Source organism: Stegostoma tigrinum, chromosome 25, assembly GCF_030684315.1.
Source record: "Stegostoma tigrinum isolate sSteTig4 chromosome 25, sSteTig4.hap1, whole genome shotgun sequence".
NCBI lineage: Eukaryota > Metazoa > Chordata > Chondrichthyes > Orectolobiformes > Stegostomatidae > Stegostoma > Stegostoma tigrinum.
Genome location: NC_081378.1, coordinates 46,020,188 through 46,040,716, shown reverse-complemented (window position 1 = coordinate 46,040,716; position 20,529 = coordinate 46,020,188). Strand labels below are relative to the sequence as shown.

Sequence of the window (20,529 nt, the reverse complement as noted above, 5' to 3'; positions counted from 1 at the left end):
TCATGTCACTGGTCAAGGGTTTTGTAGGTCTAGAGCCCCATCTTTGACCATACATTTTAGCAGGTGGAATTGGCCCCTGGCCTTGAGATCATTGGCATTCCTTTGTCCAATTCCTTTTCCATACTTGCTCTTGATCACCATGTGTTCTGAAAAATTGTGTCCCTTTATAATGGAGTTGCCTCCAAATCAGTTTCTTCTGACTGAAGATCTCCCGTATATAGAGTTGATAGCCAGAGACTATTTCTCAGGGCAGAAATGGCTAGCACGAGGGGTCATAGTTTTAAGCTGGTTGGTGGAAAGTATAGAGGGGATGTCAGAGGCGGGTTCTTTACACAGACAGTTGTGAGAGCATGGAATGCGTTGCCAGCAGCAGTTGTGGAAGCAAGGTCATTGGGGACATTTAAGAGACTACTGGACATGCGTTTGGTCACAGAAATTTGAGGGTGCATACATGAGGATCAATGGTTGGCACAACATCGTGGGCTGAAGGGCCTGTTCTGTGCTGTACTGTTCTATGTTCTATGTTCTATAACCTCAGCCTCAGAGATAACGCTTGGAACAGTTTGAATAAGTTACTCTTTATTAACAGTGCATGCTTTCTCAAGATTCCTTCGGCACCACCTTCCAAAGCCACACCCTCTACTACTTGCAAAGACAAAAGCAACACATTCATGAGAACGTCACCACCTGCAAGTTCCCCTTCAGGACACAGGCCATCCTGACTTGAAATTCTATCACTTTTCCCTCACTGTTGCCAGGTTAATAATTCTGGTACTTCCTTCCTAATAGCACTGTTTGCGTCCTTACTCCCCATGGAATGCAGCAGTTTAAGAAGGCAACTCGACACCACCTTAAATATTGAGTTGTAAATAATTGGACCAGAGTAGCCTAGTGAACTCCTGCAGAATGTTGTGGAATATCTGTCCATTCAGTTGTATCACGGCTAATCTGTGCCTCAAATCCCATTTATTTCATACCTCTAAGTGCAATTAGAGATGGGCAGTAATTGCTGACCTAACCAGTAATACCCGCATGCCATGATTGACTATATAAAAATAATTTTGTGAGAACCACCATGCTGAGTTTAGAAGAGAAAGTTCCTGGCTACCATACTGCTTTAAATTCTTTGAGAATGAGGATGGTGGAACTCTGCCTTGCTGCAATTCTGGAGTTTTAGAAAGTTATTGATGATAAAACAAAACTAAACATCTAAATTAGAACATCGGGCAAGATAAATTGATTTGAAAATAGGAAGCAGCGAGTAACTCAGAATGAGACGTTTAATTTGCAGCTAGACATTGACCCCTAAACTAACCAGATTACTAAGGTCATGTTTACATTCTGTTAATGTGGATAAAGTTTATCCGTCTGTACTCCAACCTGACTAGTGATTAATGTTTCCTAAGTACTTTATAATATGTGTTGGCCCCTTTAAAAACACATAATTGTTTCCTTAAATAGATATAAAATACAAATGTGCTTGTCCAGTGAATATTCAATATTTAACAATATCCATACAACTACACAGCGTTCTTTGTTTCTTTTGAATTGAAGAACTTTGCAGACCTTCCTGCTGAACTCATTCATGTTCTAAGTGTTGGGTGTAAAACAATCCTGCCTGATCTGTTCTTTGCTCAATCCTGAATGAAGGTTGTATGCTGGAGAAGAAGGTGAGGCAGGGTTAGAGAGAAAATGCAGTGAGGAATGTGTCAGCAGTGTCGAGCCAAGGGGTGGAGCCAGACCGAACAGAATAAAAGATATTTAACCTTCAACAAGGATCAGCTAGTGCTGCAGAATTTTATCTTCTGCATTATATTCTTTTTATATCTTTGCACTATTCTCCATGGGCAGAGTATGAAGACATGAAAGTTGATTAACCATCGAGGCACACTGTGAGAAGCTTTCCTTGTGTGGCCGCTACCCCATTTATACCTGAGGTTAGCACAGCCAATACTATGCAGGAGTTGAGGAAGGGCGCGGGGGGGAAGGGTTTTACAGTCTCTCAGGAACATATAATGAAGAGGGGCCCTCTTCACACATCCAGCCACAAGTATTCCCACTGGATTTTTGCTGTGATTTCAATGCTAGATCTTCAATCTGCACTTGGCCAGACAGCTTGGAGTGGGGTTCAATCATACAATTACAAACTCAGAGGCAGGAATATCATCGCCAAATGAATGACTTGTATTTTACTGCACATTTTCAACCTCTGAGCATCTTAAGCACTATCTGAAGCATATGAATCGTCTGATGAATAGTGCTATGGCCTTCTTTATATGGCACTGCAATATCAATCTGAAATTGTTACTTAGGTCAATGGACTGGGGATCAAATTCCCAATCTTCGAACTCAGAGAGAAGACACTAAGCCAAGCATGACACAATCTAATGACCATTTGATAAAAACCCTTGAGTGAAGCAGGCCTCAAAAAGTTACAATTCCTTTTTGGGCTGCTGGACGGTGACTATTACCAAATTATTCAACAGCAAGAGTTTCAATTTTGTCCATCAGTGCACATTCCAACAGCAGACTGGCACTGCGTTAACATTTGCAGTGGTTTTCTGATCAGTCTGCTGCCAAAATTAGATTCACCATTGCATGATGGTGTTGGTGTCAGAGATGCAGGTGTCTTCAGTTTTTGCTAGCCAGAAGTGTTATCACACAAAACTGAGCGCCTTCCCACCAACAAAATCACCGTGACATTTTCTCTTGCTTCTTTCTAAATTAGTAACCACCACCAGTCAAGACAAACCATCAAAGGTGGTGGTTGGAGGTCTAGGGAGAGCGGGAAAGGATTAAATCAAAATGGAGTTGGAGGACAAGATAAAGCACAGTATTCCCTGCAGTGTCCACCTCTCTCTAAAGACATTGAGATCATTGATGGACATCACGCGGTCCTTGTCCAAGGACACCTGACCACGAAATGTTTTTGACTCCATAGTAGGGAATAGATAATGCTCATTGGTCTTTGTATTTAAGAGTTGGCGATTTGTTGTTGCCAGGTATTGGACTAATTTGATTAACTGGAAAACACAAACAGTGGTGAGGATAGTAAATGTAAAATGACAAGGGTGTCTTTGCAATGGGAATAAATCTTTTCTATTGTATATGTTAACAATTATGAATAATGAGAAAAACAAAAGCAGAAATTGCTGGAAGGGTCAGCAAGTCTGTAAGACAACATGTGTGCGATGTCTTTGAACTGTTGCACATCAGCAGACACATGGTCTTTGGCAGAAGGAAGGCAAGGAAGACTTGCGGATTGGGGATCTCCCTAATCTTGCAGCTTCCATCATCTGCTGTAGCCATTGATATCACACAAATATCTTCTGCCTGGATCGTCGTTGAGGATTTAGTTTGGATTGAGCTATGTCTGGCTCCTCCTTCTGACCTTACCATCATAGCTGGCCCAGCTACTAGTTAAAAACTCCAGAGGGCACTGTCCTTGGGATCAATGGAGACCTCAAGACTCTCCACCACAGCAAAGGGGTCAATCCACAGAGAGGATAAACCCCATCAATCCTCCTGTAAAGCGCCTGGTGGACGTTTTATTGCACTAAAAGCGCCAGAAAAATGCAAGTTGTTGTTATAAATTATTGTCCTGAAGGCACTAGGGTCAATATTTAAAACGGGGAGCAGCAAAGCACAGAACATACGTTATTTAAAATAGAAAAGTATCGTTTGAACTTTTCTACAACAGAAACGCTGCGATATTTAACGTAATCGGTGTCAGTTGAGATCCTGGCTAAACCCCCCACGTTTCTGTAGCCCTGAAACATGATCCTCTGGTCTATTTATGTAAGGGGTGGGTGAACATATTATTTTAAAACAGAATGGAAAATTGAATTATGCACCAAAGTGAATGTCTCAAAGTTGGCTGTTGATAATATTCACTCACGTTATTAATCAATACAAAGTGACAGGTAAATGGAGGGGTCGATAGTCTGGGGGGTGAAGGGGCTGATTGGGTTGAGAGTTAAGCCGTTACGTGAAATGGGCAGGACACTCACGTGATAAAGGCACATAGTGGGAGTTTTCTTTTTCCCTTGAGGAGCCACTTCTTCTATCCTAAGTGGAGAAATGACTGCGTAGTGGAGGTCCTTTCATGAGGCACTTTAGAGCGACCGCTGCGACTTCCAGTGAGAATCCCAACGCCGGGAGCAGCGTTTTCACTGAGTCAAAACCAGCGCTGAAGCCAACTTTCTCGCAGCCCTCTTGAATGAAAGGGGGGGTTCACTTCAAAGCAGAATGCCGCTTCTCAGGTCACTGTCGGTGACCTCTTTGAGCGGACTCCCTTTCTGGGAAGATGAAAGTTTGCCTGTGAAAGACTTGATGTTCTTTGAGATTTCATGGGAAGTTACCAATAAAGGTCAGTAACTGGTCTCAGCTACAGAAACGACCCCTCCCCACTCTGTCGGGCGCTTCGAGTTACACTCTAACTCGATGCTGGATTTTACAAGAATCGCTTAATTTCTGAATGAACCATTTAATTTTAGTTCGTTCTTTTTTTGGTGGGGGGGGGAGGGGGAAACTGGCGAGTTAACCTTTAATTTCCCTGCCACTGCGGTGTTATCAGCTCCCCGGACCTTTTGACCTCTTCCAAGTTGCTCATTAACTTCTGTCCAGTTAACATTCGGAATTCTTTGGTGGGGTTGGGAAGCTGCAGCAGTTTGATTTAGAAAACGCCGGTTTGTTCCACGCAAAACTTCATTTTCATTTTCCTTTCCGCTCTCTTTTAGTGAAAACTTCGATTAGTCTGGAACAGGGTTCCCAAAGCCTAAAACGGAATCCATGATCTCTAATTCTCGTACAGACTGAGCTTTATAAAGATCTGTGGTTGCCTTTTTTTTAAAAAAAAGCGTGATCTTCAGTTTAAATATTGAGTTGTAAAAAATTGAATCATTGGACTAGAGTAGCCAAGTGAACTCCTGCAGAATGTTGCGGAACTGCTGTCCATTCAGTTGTATCATGGCTAATCTGTACCTCAATCCCATTTATTTCATACCTCAAAGTGCGATTAACTAACAATGTATTAATCTCCGTTTTGAAAATTCCACTTGCCTGATTATCCACAGTCTCACTGGGGGATAGAGATTTCCAATTCCCATCACCACTATTTTATGTGGAATAAGTGCAATCCTGAATTATTCCTAAATACCCCACTCATTTTAAGTTTATAGCCCTTCCTGGAGGGTTTAAAAAATTGCTCCAAAAAAATCCCACATGTACCTTTGACCCTAAAAACAAATTAACAGCTTTTGATCTCTGTTGAAGGGTCTAGGCCTGAAACATCAGCTTTTGTGCTCCTGAGATGCTGCTTGGCTTGCTGTGTTCATCCAGGTCCACACTTTGTTATCTTGGATTCTCCAGCATCTGCAGTTCCCATTATCACTCAGCTTAGATATTTATTTAGGCTTTGAGACTTTATGTTGACTGATCACATGATTTAAGATTATCTACTGTTTCAGAATTGCAGTTGACAGTTTCTTTCACAAATCAAAGCCATTGCCTCTATCTTGAGTGTTCAGAGGTGACTACAATATTCCTCACCCTCATGGTATTATGGAGTCTGCTGAAGTGACAATAACACTTGCTTTATTTCGGAAGTAGCTTACTGCTGCTTCATCTTGGCACTAGGCTGAGACAGCAAGATCATGTGACATTGTAATTTGCTAATAAGGAGTCACAGGAAGTGGCAATCAGACCTGATTTCTGATAGCGTGGGGCTGGATGAACCCAGCAGGCAAAGCAGCATCTTGGGAGCACAGAAGCTGATGTTTCAGGCCTAGACCCTTCATCAGAAAAGGGAGATGGGGTCAGGATTCTGAAATAAATACGGAGGAGTGGGGAGGCGCACTGAAGATGGATAGAGGAGAAGATGGTTGGAGAGGAGAGTTTTGGTGGGGAGCTAGGGAGGGGGGAAGGACGGACAGGTCAAGGGCGTGGGATGAGGTTAGTAGGTAGGAAATGGAGGTGCGGCTTGAGGTGGGAGGAAGGGATGGGTGAGAGGAAGAACAGGTTAGGGAGGTGGGGACAGGCTGGGCTGGTTTTGGGATGCAGTGGGGGGAGGGGATGAGCTGGGCTGGTTTTGGGATGCAATGGGGGGGGGTAGATTTTGAAGGTGGTGAAACCCCACATTGATACCATTGGGCTGCAGGGTTCCCAAGCGGAATGTGAGTTGCTGTCCCTGCAACCTATGGGTGGCATCATTCTTCCTGTCCGGCAGACCCGACCAGTCCCCCTCCACCGACACCCTCATCTGCCCAGCTGAACTCGTTCTCACCCTCAACTTCTGTACAGTCTAGGCCTGAAACGTCAGCTTTTGTGCTCCTGAGATGCTGCTTGGCCTGCTGTGTTCATCCTGCTCCACACTTTGTTATCTTGGACTATCCAGCATCTGCAGTTCCCATTATCTCTGATAGTACATTGACTGAGTTTGTTCTGAGCCAAGAGTCTGGCAATACACAGTACATATGCTTGTACTGCATTGGAAATAGGACGAGTTTGATACCACAGATTGAAGCTGTATTTTTTTCTCCTAAAGAGGAAATGAGGAGCTAGGATGGAGAGCTTGACCTGGGAGGTAAATGGAGAAACAGGCCCCTGTTCAGAAAACATGGCAGCCCAAGAGTCGAGGGGAACACGGAGGAAAACCAGAAAATTGGGTGCATTGAGGAGTCCACTTGGTGCAAGGATCTGGGGGGAAGGGAAGATTGCGGATTTCACCAGCAAAACACAGTAGTTGATAGAGTATACATATGCTGCTCAGTTACTTCTTGTTTTTAATTCATTTGTTGGGTGCAAGTGTTGCACAAGGCCTTAATTTATTGCCCATAGCTAAATGCCATTGATTAAAAAGTGCGCTGCCACTTCCAACTGCTGTAGTCCATGGTGTCTAGGATTAATGTATTGACAGCTTTAGCAAGGAACCTGTAGGACACCCTCTCAATGACTGCGGAAGGGCAAGATCGCTCTTGACTAAGGATGACGTGTGCCTTGAAGGGATAATGTCAGATGGTATTCACACATATCTGTTGCCTTTGTCCTTTTTAGGTGGTAGAGATCACATGTTTGGAAGGTACAGTTAAAGGAACAAAAACCGAAGTTGCTGGAAAAGCTCAGCAGGTCTCGCATCAACTGAAGGGAAAAAAAAGCAGAGTTAATGTTACTTCTGGTTATTTTCTTCACCAATGCTGCCAGACCCGTTGAGCATTTCTAGCAACTTTGGCTTTCGTCCCTGATTTACAGCATCTGCTGTTCTTTCATTATTTTTTACTTAATGTCTTAAGGAGCCTTGGCAAATTATGTAGTACATCTTGTTGATCATAATACACACTGCTGCCACTCTTGATGATGGCGGATGTAAATGTTTAAAATGGTAGATATGGGGTACTTTGCCTGGATGGCGTTTTGAATTTTGTGTTTTTTTTTATTCAATATATTCCAATAGGGAAATGCAAAGAAATCTCAGGAGCCAGTGGAGCAGTTTGCAATGATGAAGGGTGGAAATAAGGCCAGAAACACCTGTTTAATGTGAATGTGAACTGTCAGAGCAGAAGAGAAGATTGCAGAAGTCAGCCCAGTTCCACTCACTTCAGTGGAATCTAGCACTGGGAACGAAGATAAAGGATTGAAGCTTGTTTTGTTCTGACTGCCCAAGAGGGTGTCACCAAGGGTCTTTCAGCTTCCTTTGTGCAGTTGCCCAAAGACAGAATTGGTAATCAGCCGGTCTGTGACATTGACAAATTCCTGAGCAAAAACGGGTCCACTGACCAGTCCTGGAGCAGCAGCCAGTCACCAGGGGAGCTCCCAGTCATTACTTTTTCTTGTAACTGTTGACTGGAAAAATATTTTTTTTCTCTGCAAATGTAATGAGGGCTGGGATCTACTAATTTGACATATAGACGAGGTGTTGGTGAGACCACACCAGGACTACGGAGTAGTTTTCTTCCCCTTATTTAAGGAAAGGTATCATTTCATTAGGGGCAGTTCAGAAAATGTACACTAGTGATCCTCAGGTAAGGAGGGATTGTCTTATGAGGAAAAGCTAAACAGGTTAGGACTGTACTCGCTGGAGAATGAGAAGTGATCTCATTGAAACATATTGGATTCTTAAGGAGCTTGACAGGGTAAATGCTGAGATCATGTTTCCCCTCATGGGAGAGTCTCGGACCAGAAGGCTGGGTCTCTGAATAAAGAGAAGCCAATTTTAAGAGAGGAAGGGTCACTGGACCCGAAATGTAAACTCTCTTTTTTTTATTTTCCTTCACAGATGCTGTCAGTCCTGCTGAGCTGTTCCGGCAACTTTGTTTTTGCAGCCAATTTTAAGACTGAGATGAGAAGGCATTTCTTTGTGGGTTGGGAGTCTTTGGAATTTCTTGTCACTTGAACTGTGGGGGCAGAGGTCTCGCATAATATTTAAGGCAGAGATAGATTCTTGATCAGGCAGGAAATTAAGCGTTACAGGGAAAGGGCAAGAAATTGGATGTGAAGTGTCAGAGAATGGCAGAGCAGATTCAAGGACTGAACAGCCTCCATCTGTTCCTGTTTCTTATGGCCTTATTATGATCTCGAAGGATATATAATGTATCAATTCTGCATTATCTGATCTATTGTGTAAACGGGGGGTCGAAACAACTGCAAATAGCCAATTCATACACCAGCTAGAAGTTTCCAATGGCTGCAAACCTAATTTTCGATTTGCTATTTGCATTGTTTACTTTTTGTACTTTTCTTGGTCTTCTGGTAATCTTGGTTGTTTCATTTTGTTGACAATGAAACAATAAAATTGCTAATTTCACCATACCATTGAATTGAATAGCGACCATTTCTTCAGCTCTCCTTGAGTACACACATTTTTATAGGGTGGTGTAAATGAGATGTTATACTTGAAAATGTGGATCTTTTTGGTTTGTTTTGGTTTTTTGTTTTTGAAGGTCAACAAGTGAGAGTTAGGGTGCTCCACTGAATACTGTGCAGTGACTAAGAGTAGTTACCATGAGCAGAATGGATAGATAGTGTAGAGTGCATTACTTTGGAATGTGGCAATAATGTCAGAGTCAGAGTTTTACAGCACAGAAGCAGACCCTTCGGTCCAACATGTCCATGCTGACCAGATAGCCCAAATTAATCTAGTCCCATTTGGCCCATGTGTTTAGCACTGCAGCCTCACAGCACCAGGGACCCGGGTTCGATTCCAGCCTTGGGTGACTGTCTGTGCGGAGTTTGCATGTTCTCCCCGTGTCTGCGCGGGTTTCCTCAGGGTGCTCTGGTTTCCTCCCACAGTCCAAAGATGTGCAGTCTAGGTGGATTGGTTATGCTAAATTGTCCATAGTGTTCAGGGGTGTGTGGGTCACAGGGGGATGGGTCTGGGTGGGATGTTGCATGGGGCGGTGTGGACTTGTTGGGCCGAAGGACCTGTTGCCACACTAGAGAATCTAATCTAATCTAAACCCTTACTATTGAACGACATCTGGATGGGTACATATGTTGTAATTGTACCAGCGTCCACCTCTGGCAGCTCATTCCACACACACACCACCCTCTGCGTGAAAAAGTTGCTCTTTAGCTCCATTTTAAAATCTTCCCCTTGCACCTTAAACCTATGCCCTCTAGTTTTGGGCTCTACTACTCTGGGAAAAAGACCTTGGCTCTTCAGCCTATTCCATGCCCCTCATGATTTTATAAATTTCCATAAAGTCGCCCCTCAGCTTCTGATACTCCACAGCAAACGGCCCCAGTGTATTTGCCCTTTCCTTGTAGATCAAACCCTCCAACTCTGGTGACACCCTTGTAAATCTTTTCTGCACCCTTTCCAGTTTAACAGCACCTTTTCCTGTGGCAGGGAGACTAGAATTGAATGCAGTATTCCAAAAGTAGCCTGACCAATGTCCTTTACAGCTGTAACTTGACATCCCAGCTCCTATAGTCAATGCACTGACCAGTAAAGGTATGTGTGCCAAATGTTGCCTTCACTACCCTATCTACCTGTGACTCCACCTTTTGAGGAACTGTGAACCTGCACCCCCCAGCAGCACTTCACAGGAGTCAACCGCTAAATGCAGAAGTCCTGCCCTGACTTGTCTTACCAAAATGCAACCCCTCACGTTTATCTGAAATTAAACTCCATCTGCTATGATTCGGCCCATTGGCCATGTGTCGACAGAAACCAGTTTAAAAGAGATTGCTGAGGCATGGTGGAGTAAAATTATGGAAGGAATTTGAAGGTAAGATTTGTGACTTCCAAGTCACTTTTTGTGAAGTTGGAAATTTAGTGAAAAAGGTGATGATTGTGTATTTGGTATCAGTACTCCCAGTAAAGTATGGCATTAATATGCTGGTCAGGTAAATTAGCCCACTGCTGCATTGGTGATGTGAGCAATCTGTGGCTAACTAGTAGAAGACGGAGTTGGAATACTGGTTGGCATCCTGAAATTCCCAGGATAACTCATGGAGAGCAACAGAGATTGCTGCTGGGATCAAAATTATTTATAATACACTTTTGTCACACAAGTCACAAGTATGTGCTGTAGCTAAGATTGCGGATGACCCAAAAATAGATGTGGAGGCAAGCAGTGAGAGAGACAGGAGGATATGGATATGTGAGGCAGATGGAATATATCATGGGGGGATAGATGTGAGATTATGCACTTAAGCAGAATGAATAGAGAAGTTCAATATTGTTTTTTGCAGTGCACAATCTCCAAGTAAAAGACATTTGGAGTGTTCTGATGCATGAATCACAGTTCGCATTCAAGTTCTGATAATAGGTAAAGCAAAAAAATGGAGGACAAAAATAGAGACTTCTTAAAATTATAGAAGGAACTAATTAAATCACAAGTAAAATGCTGTGAACAGTTTTGGTCCCCTTTTCATATAAGGAAAGATATATCATATGGGAGGCAGTCCAGAAAAAGTTTTCTTGAGTATGGAGGGATTTTGTTTTGAGCTTAAGTAGGTTGAGCCTGTACTCCTTGGAATTTAGAAGATTACAAAAAGACCCACATTGAAACACAAGATTCATAGGGGCCTTGGCAGGGTAGATCTGTGGAGCTTTCTTCCCTTGTGGGAGAGACGAGGACCAGAATAAGGGGCTACCCATCTAAGACCAAAATGAGGAACTAATTATGAAGGTAATGAACCTGTGGAATTCTTTGCTGCAGAGGGCCACCAAGGCTGTGATTGACAGATTGTTAAAACTACAACAGAATGAAAGCTTATGTTGGGGGAAATGGGAGAAGTGGAAAAGTGGAGTTGAGGATTATCAGACAAGCCATGATGATGTTGATTGGCTCACAAGCTTAATGGACCAAATGGCCGCCTTCTATACATTAAGGTCTTATTCTATTTTAATTTCAGGATTTGGCAAGAATCATATTAGCTTGCACAAGAGTGTCTGTGTCCTCTGTGATGGTGCGCTTTGGATATGAAGTACTAAAAGGCTGATTGCAAAACTTAATGTCCCTTATATTTGTAGGAACAATTATTAATGTTATGCTGTTCTGAACTGTGTAGATCAAATAAACAAGGAAGAAACCATGTGTCTGTATTGCACTTGATCAGTTACTCTCCTCAGCTTGTTTTACAACCCAGAGATCATTTTACCATGTTGTGCACATGAAGGCAGCGATGCTAACATGGTGAAACCCCAGAATGAGTGAATAGGAGACTATGGAACATTTCAATTCATCATCTGGGTGTGTTGGGGGGTAAGGAGAGGTGCAACAATGACCTACTGCTATGGAAAAGATTTGGAAAGGAACAGAGTAGACAGTACTTTTGGAAATGGGGCAACACAGTGGGTCATTGGTGCCTCACAGTGCTAGGAACATGAGTTCGATTCCACCCTTGGGCGATGGCCTGTGTAGAGTTTGCATGTTTTTCCTGTGCCTGTGTGGGTTTCTTCTGGGTGTCCTGGTTTCTTCCCACAGTCCAAAAGATGTGCAGGTTAGTTAAATTGTTAAATTGTTTCACACTGTCCTGGGATATGCGGGATAAATGGGTTAGCCACAGGAAATGCAGGGTCACAGGGATAGGTTAGAGTGTGGGTCCAGGTGGGGTGCTGTTCTGAAAATCAGTACAGGCCTGTGGGCCAATGGCCTCTTTCAGATCAATGAGAATTCTATGATCTGGACAGATTAAACATTCTCATGTTGATTTTATTCACATTTAACAGAATTTAAAATCTGACACTTTCTTTCAGTCGGTGGTATCTATACTGTAATCCAGACAAAGGCCAAAGTCACAGCAGATGAGTGGGGTGAGAATTATGTGCTGATTGGCCCATATTATGAACATAATGTGAAGACGCAAGTAGAAGTGTGTGAGCCAAACAACGCAGCCATAAAAAAAGCCATAGATTCCATGAAGTATCAAGGATTTCAGGTAAGGACTGCACTCTAAAATACTTCCTTACGTGAACATTAATTCATATACCTCCAGTGCCATTAGTTTTATCATTAGATTGCGATGCTGAACTTGTAGTCTTTATGGGTCATGTAGTTTTTGATTTTTCCTCTCTGCTTTCTAGAGTAGTTTGATGAAACTGAAAGGTTCATTCAGGCATTTCTGAGAGCACGTAAGAATCAATCACATTGTTGATTGTTTGTAGCCAGCGATAGGGTTAGGGTGAGACCAGATGAGGATGGCAGACTTCCTCTGCTGAAGGACATTAGTGAGGCAGGCTTTGTTAAAACCATTTATACTTTTTATAATAAAGCTGGAAGAAAAAATAATTGACTAATTGAATTTAAGTTTGCCCAAGGTGAACATACTTTCTCTCTGGGCCATTTATCTTCACCTCTAGATTACCGTTGTCGTAACATCATCATGCCATTCTACAGTAGAAATTTGAAAGAACCTGTTGTCGTCAACCAGGTTATAATTTTATGCAAAATGTTCACAAAAGGCAGTTACAATTCGAGGAAATCATCTTTACTTTGCAATCTCTGCTTCCAGGTTTGCTTTGGCAGATGGCTGATTGAAGGTAATCCATATGTGCTGCTCTTTGACATTAGTTCTGCAGCCTGGAATTTGGACAAATGGAAAGGAGAATTTTGGGATACTTGCCACGTTGGCATCCCTCATTATGACAGTGAATCAAATGATGCTGTAATTTTTGGGTCCTTAACTGCCTTGTTTTTGAAAGAGGTACGTTGACCTTTTTTACCATTTTTGCAACTTTATTTAATACTTCAATGGTTACATATGTTTGAGATCCTTGCTATATTTTGAATTGGTGCAGAATATTCCAGAATTGACCATTAATATTTTTAATATTTCCTCTTCTCTTTTCTGCTGTGCCCCCCCCCCCGCCTCGCCTTCTCTCCACCCCCGACCTTTCTCACTACAGAGCGAGTTTATGTCCTGGTCTATTTGTGTCCACATGTGTTGTCCATGATTTGACTGTTACTTACATTGGTCATCTGTTTCTTTCTCAGGGACCCAAAAGGATGACTAGTTTGTGAAGTGAGAGAGAACTTTCATGAGGCTAATAAAACATCTGAGTGCATTTTTTTTTTGTGAAGAATGAAAGAGCACACCTTCCCAAACTGTTCTTCCCTTCCATAGGTCACAACAGTGCAACTATTGCAAAGGCTGTTGATGGAGAATGGTTTTCTGATGTAGTGTCAGAATCCGTCCTGCCCACCTTGAGATCTAAGTGTGAACCGTTTGAAATTGACTCGTTTTTTACTAGCATGGAGCAAAAGCTGGCTTTGTAGATAAGATCTGACTCTATATAAAGGTGGAAAGGACTCTATCTTGGGCTATTCCTGTGTCTCTGTGCAATCATCAGTTCAAATTGCAGCTCTACTCTTTAATATGGGTTTGACCTTGGCAAGTGGTGCTGTAGTACTTTTTCTGATTTAATGTGAGCAGTACCGTTGCAGCCAGGCATTCTTTTTGTTTTATGAGCTAATATATAGCCCCCAGTTTCAATTCTTGCCAATGTTGCCTACCACTCTGAAAGGGGTGCACAAAATGCTGTTGAGAGCTGGGAATTCAGAATCATGAGCAAGTTGAAGTAACACCAAATCATGCACTTTAAATGTCTATCATGAAGTACATGTCTTTTGTAATTGCACAAAATTTGTCTTTTTAATGCTTTTGTTTTACTGTGAATGCATTTTTTTTTATAACCTTGGCATCTACAAGCCTAATGGGTTACTGATTCTCACCCAGTGTATGTCGTAATTGTTTACATCTGATAGCTGTTATTTATTTGGGGTTAGTTTGCATCTTCTAAGATGATTTCTATTGTTTACTCAGGTCGCTGATCAGTTCCACGACAAACCTAACATCATTGCCCAGTTTCACGAATGGCAGGCTGGAGTGGGGCTCGTACTGAGCAGAATCCAAAAATACCCAATCGCAACAATCTTCACCACTCACGCTACGTTGCTGGGCAGGTACCTCTGTGCTGGTAATGCTGATTTTTACAACCTACTTGATAAGGTGAGCTGGTTAACTGACTAGATCAGTGACTATTTTGCCAGGTTACTTGAGATTTGAAGGATGGGTCTGTTAACTAGTTTTCAGTTTCATTCAGTTGCAGATTTTACTTTATGTATTGTTTACTCAAATTTACAACTTGTTTTCTTCAAATCAACAATGATTTTTCATTCTTAAGAAATAGGAGCAGAAGTAGGCCATTTTGGCCCAAAGACTCTGTTCTGAAATGCAGTGAGGTCAGGGCTAGTCTCATAATTGTCAACTCTGCTTTTGTCAAATAACCCTTGATTCCTCGCTGATTTTAAAAAAATTTGTCTATCCCAGCCTCGACAGCCCTCAATTTCACTGATCTCAAAAGAAGTTACTCCTCATCTGTCATGAAAATACAACCCCTTTTCTGCTAAGAATATGCCCTCCTGTTCTGGAATCTCCCACAAAGGAATCAACCTTTCCAGATCTACTCTGTCAAGCCCACTAACGATATTGTATGTTTTGGTATCTATAAACAAGTAAATGAAGGTTAGCGGGACAGTACAGGCTATCTACTAGCATTATGGTTTGCAGATAACAAGACTTTATTTTCTGTACATGTGCACACGCATGTGGAGTATGTAGGGAAGTGTTATCCAGTGCGTACATTACCTTGAACTGATATCTGTGGAAAGCACATCTCCAAGAAGGAGAGGATGTTGGTAAGAAGCTCAAAAGCAGACCCTTGGACAACAGAGTCTGCCTTATCTTTTTCATGTACTCAGTACCTGAGAGGGGGGGGGGGGGGGGGGGAAAGACTAGAGCAAGAACTGTCCCGAAATGTGCAACTAAGGACAATGGATTGCTGCCCACCTCCAAAACCAAAGAGAAATGTTGCAGTGGGAGAGGGTTAGCTAAGATTGTATACACACATGAATAAAAGCCCCAAAGGATGTATTAGCCGGTAGTGTCAGGGTAAAGGCTGTCTGTAGCAGTGTTGGAATATGGAGAGAGTACAACACCAGATGTCATAGTCGATGTTAGCTCAGATGACGAGTAGTGATACAGACAATATCCCATTTTGAGGGAGTATCCATAGAGACAAGTGAAAATTTAAAAACTCCTTAGCCAGAAAGTCATCAATTGATGTAAAATCAGAAGATGAGTCAAACAGCACTGCTTTTTATTTTGGGGGGAGAAAAGTTTAAATAACCATGGAATGAATTGTATCGGCATTCTAAGAGAAATTGGGGAAGAGATAGAGGTAATATTACAAATTTTCAATAATTTGAGGAATTAAGGTGGAGTGTGCGGAAAGGTAATGAATAACTGGCTGGACCAAAGATACCAAAGCAGAAAGTAGAGCTAAAGAGTAAATATTCAGAGTGGCAACAAATAGAATGCCATAAGGGTTGAGGTCTGCTGAATAGCAAAAGTTTTATACTGATACTTAACAAGGAAGTTAATTCATTAAACATTTATTCTATAAATTAGCTGGTAACATTGCCATGATGGATGATATAATCATTACTGAGGTGAGAAAATAAAATCAGGAAACATGACAGATAGAAATTCCTGAGAAGACTCAGCAGGCCTGGCAACATCTGTGGAGAGAAATCAGTTACCGTTTTGGGTCCAGTGACCCTTCTTCAGAACTGATGAAAGCTGGAAAAATTTTGGTCGGTCTTTTTTTAATGTGGAGGACTGCGTGAGGGAAGGGAGTTATGGAGTAAGTGACAGGTCCAAAGGACAGGACGGAGTCCAAAGAGAGAAGAACAGTTGGACAGCCAAAGGAGTGGATGAGAGTCAGGAGGCTTTGTTAATGGAGACTATTAGTGGCTAACGATGGGTTATGTGTAATAACAGACCATGTGATAACAAGGCCTGGTGTGTGGGGCTTAGGAAAGTGTACTCGAGCCCTTAAATTGTTGAACTCTAACTTGAGTCCAGAAGGCTGTTAACTTTTTATAAGTAGAAAATGAGGGGCTGTTCTTCAGCAAAGCTCAGCACATGCTTGGAGTACTGCAGCAAATCTGACATAGGGATGTTGATCAGGGAATAGGCTAATGTGTTGAAGTGGCAGGCAACTGGAAGTTTAGTATTTGTATTTTTTTTGTAGACAGAACGGAGGTGTACAGCAAAGTGGTCACCCAGTCTATGCTTCGTTTCCCCAGACTCTAGGCGATCACACTGTGAACTGTGACTGCAGTAGACTAGATTGGATTAAGTGTGGGTAAGGTGCCGCTGCACCTGAAAGATGTGTTTGGGCCCTTGGATACCTGAGGGTGGGAGTAAACAGATAGCTGCAGAAGTTGCAAAACCTGCAGGGGGAGCTGGTGTTGGAGTGGGAGGATAGGATATTGGGAGTGAAGGAGTGGAGCACGGGGTGTCCCTGAGTACTTGTGGGATGTTGACAAGGGAGGGGAGGGGGATATGTGTCTGTTGGCAGCATCCTGCTGGAGGTGGTAGAAATGGCAGTTGATGATCCTCTGGATGTGGATGGTGGTGGGTTGGTGGGTGATGACAAGGGGTACCCTATCGCTGTTGTGGGATGGAAAAGAGGAGGTAAGGGCTGAAGTACAGGAAATGGGTTGGACCTGACTGAGGGCTCTTAACTTCTTCAACTGAGCATTCCTCAGTGCCACAGAAGGTGGGAATTTTGGAGGCCCCCATGTAGGAATAGCATTATCAGAACAGATGACCTGAAGAAACTGGGACAATGGAAGAGAGTCTTTGCAGTAAGCAGTGTGTGAGGATTGTATAGTCAGGGTAATTGTGGGAATCGGTGAGTTTATAGTGGATATTGTTGGCCTATCACCAGAAGTGGAATCAGATGTCAAGGGAGAGGTCAGAAGTTGGAAGTGAAGGCAAAAAGGAAAGGTGGCAGAGTGTCATTGCTGGTTAAAGAGGAAATTCTCAATAGTGTGAAAGGATGTTAGTTCTGACAGTGCGGAGTCTGTGTGGGTAGAGTTGAGAAATACCAAGGGGCAAAAAGTATTAGTGCGTGTATATATAGGCCCTCAAACGGCAGTGATGATGTTGAGTATGCCATTCAACAGGGAAATAGAGATGCATGTGATAAGGGAATATTGGTGATCATGGGTGATTTTAATCTGTACATAGATTGGGCAATAAAATTAGCCACAATGCTGTAGAGGAGGAATTCCTAGAGTGTATACTGGATAGTTTTCTTCTCCAATATATGGAGATATAGGAGAAGATGCAGAGGAGATTTACCAGAATGTTGCCTGGAATGGGGGGGAAGGTCTTACAAGGAAAGGTTGAGAGAGCTAGGGCTTTTCTCTTTAGAACGACGAAGGATGAGAGGTGACTTGATAGAGGTGTATAAATGATGAGAGGTATAGAGAGATTGGACAGACAGAAACTTTCCTAGGGTGGAGGTAGCTATTACGAGAGGGCATAGTTTTAAAGTGAGTGGAGGTAGATATAGGGGAGACGTCAGAGGTAGGTTCTTTACTCACAGTGGTAGGGGCTTGGAATGCTGGAGAGGCTAGTGAAGTCAGCCTCATTAAGGGCTTTTGAGTAGCTGGTAGATAGGCATATGGATGATAGTATAAAGTAGGGGTGGAGGTTAGATAGACCTTAGGATTAGGGTAAAAGTTCAGCACAACATTGTGGGCTGAAGGGCCTTTAATGTGCGATTATTGTTCTATGTTCTATGTACCAACTGGAGAGCAGACCATCTTAGAGTGGGTGCTATGTAATGAGAAAGAATGGCAGAGCTGGCTCGAAGGGTCGAATGGCTGCCTCCTGCTCCTATCTTCTATGCTTCTGAGAGCAGATTGGAAATTGGAAGTGAAATTGATGAACTTTTCCAATTCCGGACCAGCGAGAGAAGCCACATCAACGATATCGTTGATATACCAGAGAAAGAGTTGTGGCTGGGGCCCGGAATAGGGTTGGAACAAAATGTTCCGCATATCCCATAAAGAGGTGTAACTGGGGCCCGTACGAGTACTCACGACCTGTCCTCTGACCTGTAGAAAGTTAGAGAAGTTGTTTAGTGTGAGGACCAGCTCGGCCAGGTGGAGGAGGGTGGTATTGGTGGGCTTGGTTTCAGGCCTTTTATACAAGGAGAAATTGAGAATCCTGAGACTATCCTCATGGAGGGGATGGACGTGTAAAGGGATTGCAGTCCATGGTAAAGATGAGGCAGCTGAAGCCCATGAACTGGAAATTCTGAAATTTGATGTAAAGTGCCAGAGGAAGTGGGCAGAGACTGGACAAGGTGGGGGTGGGGTTAGAAAACCAAATTAAGGTGGGAAGAGATGAGTTTTGTGGGGCAGAAATAGGCAAAAACAATGGGTCTGCCTGGACAGTCCTGTTTGTTGATTTTTTGGGAAGGAGGTAGAAGCGAGTTGTGAGGTTGGGAGACTGGGTTGGAGGCACTGCTGGGGATATCACCAGATGTCAATCTGGATTTCAAAAGGAAAAGTCTGGATTGACCAGCATCAATGAATTCCTGATGTAACCTGCAGGAAAAGAGGATGTCATAAATAATTCTATCTTTATGTAAACGGCCTGGGATAAGCTACCTATCAGACTAGTAAATAAGGACAAGGCAAGTGGGATTGGGGGAAAAACAACAAAAAGCAGACAAAATACAGGGAGCAGAGGTAAGGAGTAAGTATTGAGTTGCAGGAAGTGGAGTTCCACAAGTGCATGTATTAGGGTAACTGCTGTTCACAATTTTATATTAATAATTTAGACTTGTAAGTTGTTTGATTTTGATTTCAATTTCAGAACTTAAGGGTGATTTTAGGTAAGTTGAGTGAGCGGGCAAATGCATGGTAGATGCAGTATAATTTGGATAAGTCTGAAGTTTTCCACTTAGGAAAATGGAATGGCAGAACAGAACTTACTCGCAGCAACTGGGAAATGTTATTGCACAAAGGGACCCTAATCTCCTCGTACACTGGTCGTTGAAAGCAAATCGTAGGAGTAGCAAGCAATGTCATTCACTGCAAGTGAGTTTGAATACAGAAGCAAGGAAATGATTTTCAACTTAGATAATTCTAGTTTTCATTTTGTAAAGAGTGAAAGTAGGCATTCATTACTTAGATAAGCATCAGCCTGGGTGACAACACTTAAGATTCTGAGAGTGCAGATACATAAATGGCAAAGTTTCAATTTGGTCCGTAAGCCCATAATATCAAAACCGGGCGTGACTTTATTTCTAGAAGGATAGGTTTGAAACATAGAAATCGTCCTAAACTTGCTTCAAACTCGGTTACTTCTCACGTGGTGTACCTTTTGACTTGATCTTAACACTCTGTTGGGGGGTGGAAGCTAGAAGCTATTTTTCATTTTGCCTCCTGTCTGCGGGTGAGCTAATTGCCTAATCACTGTCTACAGTATAGTTGACCATTCAGCCCTCTTGTGCCTGTGCTGACTCCCTTGAGGAGTGATTCACCTAGTCCCACTCTTCCACCACCTCTCTACGACTCTGCAATTCTTCCTTTGCAGATATTAATCCAATTCCCTCTTGAAAGCCCCCAGTTGAATCCGCCTGCACCACATTCCCTGGAAGTCTGTTCCACATCCTAACGACTCATGAATAGAGTTCTTTTTTCTTTTGACAACTATCTTAAGTATATAGTGCCTTGTTTTCAATCTCTTGTAATAATTGGAACAATGATTTTTTTTTTCCTACTTACTACTTCCTACTTACTTTGTCCAAACTGCCTCATAATTTTCCTCCTGTCATGGCACAAGAGAAGGCGATCATCCAGAGGTAATGATGCTCATTTAGTATGTGCCGATCTCCTGCTCTTTCCCCATACCTTTTGCACGTTATTTTTAACAAATTAATCGTTCAATGCTGCCTTGAATATTTAGGTTATATTCTTCTGTCAAATCTGTTAAGCCTCAATATTTTGATAATGGACACCAGGATTGTGGGAAAGAGAAAAAGCAGAAGCCAACAAAATAAGATGGTTGCCAAGAAATTAAATGGGGAATAGAGAAGGAATATCTTTGTACAAAGAATGATGAAAATACAATGAATAAAATGCAACTGCTGCTGTACAGAGCTATTGCAAAGACCTGTTCTCATTGACCTTTGTAATTCTGTTGAAAAATCAGTTG

At 42.5% G+C, this 20,529-nt stretch overlaps 1 protein-coding gene across 1 annotated transcript in view; it reads left to right on the top strand.

Moving 5' to 3' along the window:
- The first annotated feature begins 4,024 nt into the window (after positions 1 to 4,024).
- The window catches only part of gys2 (glycogen synthase 2), a 45,465-nt gene continuing 28,960 nt past the window's right edge, over positions 4,025 to 20,529 (top strand). The window contains exons 1-4 of the mRNA XM_048554327.2: positions 4,025 to 4,369; positions 12,203 to 12,384; positions 12,958 to 13,149; positions 14,269 to 14,454. Coding sequence (XP_048410284.1) covers positions 4,249 to 4,369; positions 12,203 to 12,384; positions 12,958 to 13,149; positions 14,269 to 14,454 — 681 coding nt within the window. The 5' untranslated portion in view covers positions 4,025 to 4,248. The remainder of the gene's footprint in view (positions 4,370 to 12,202; positions 12,385 to 12,957; positions 13,150 to 14,268; positions 14,455 to 20,529) is intronic.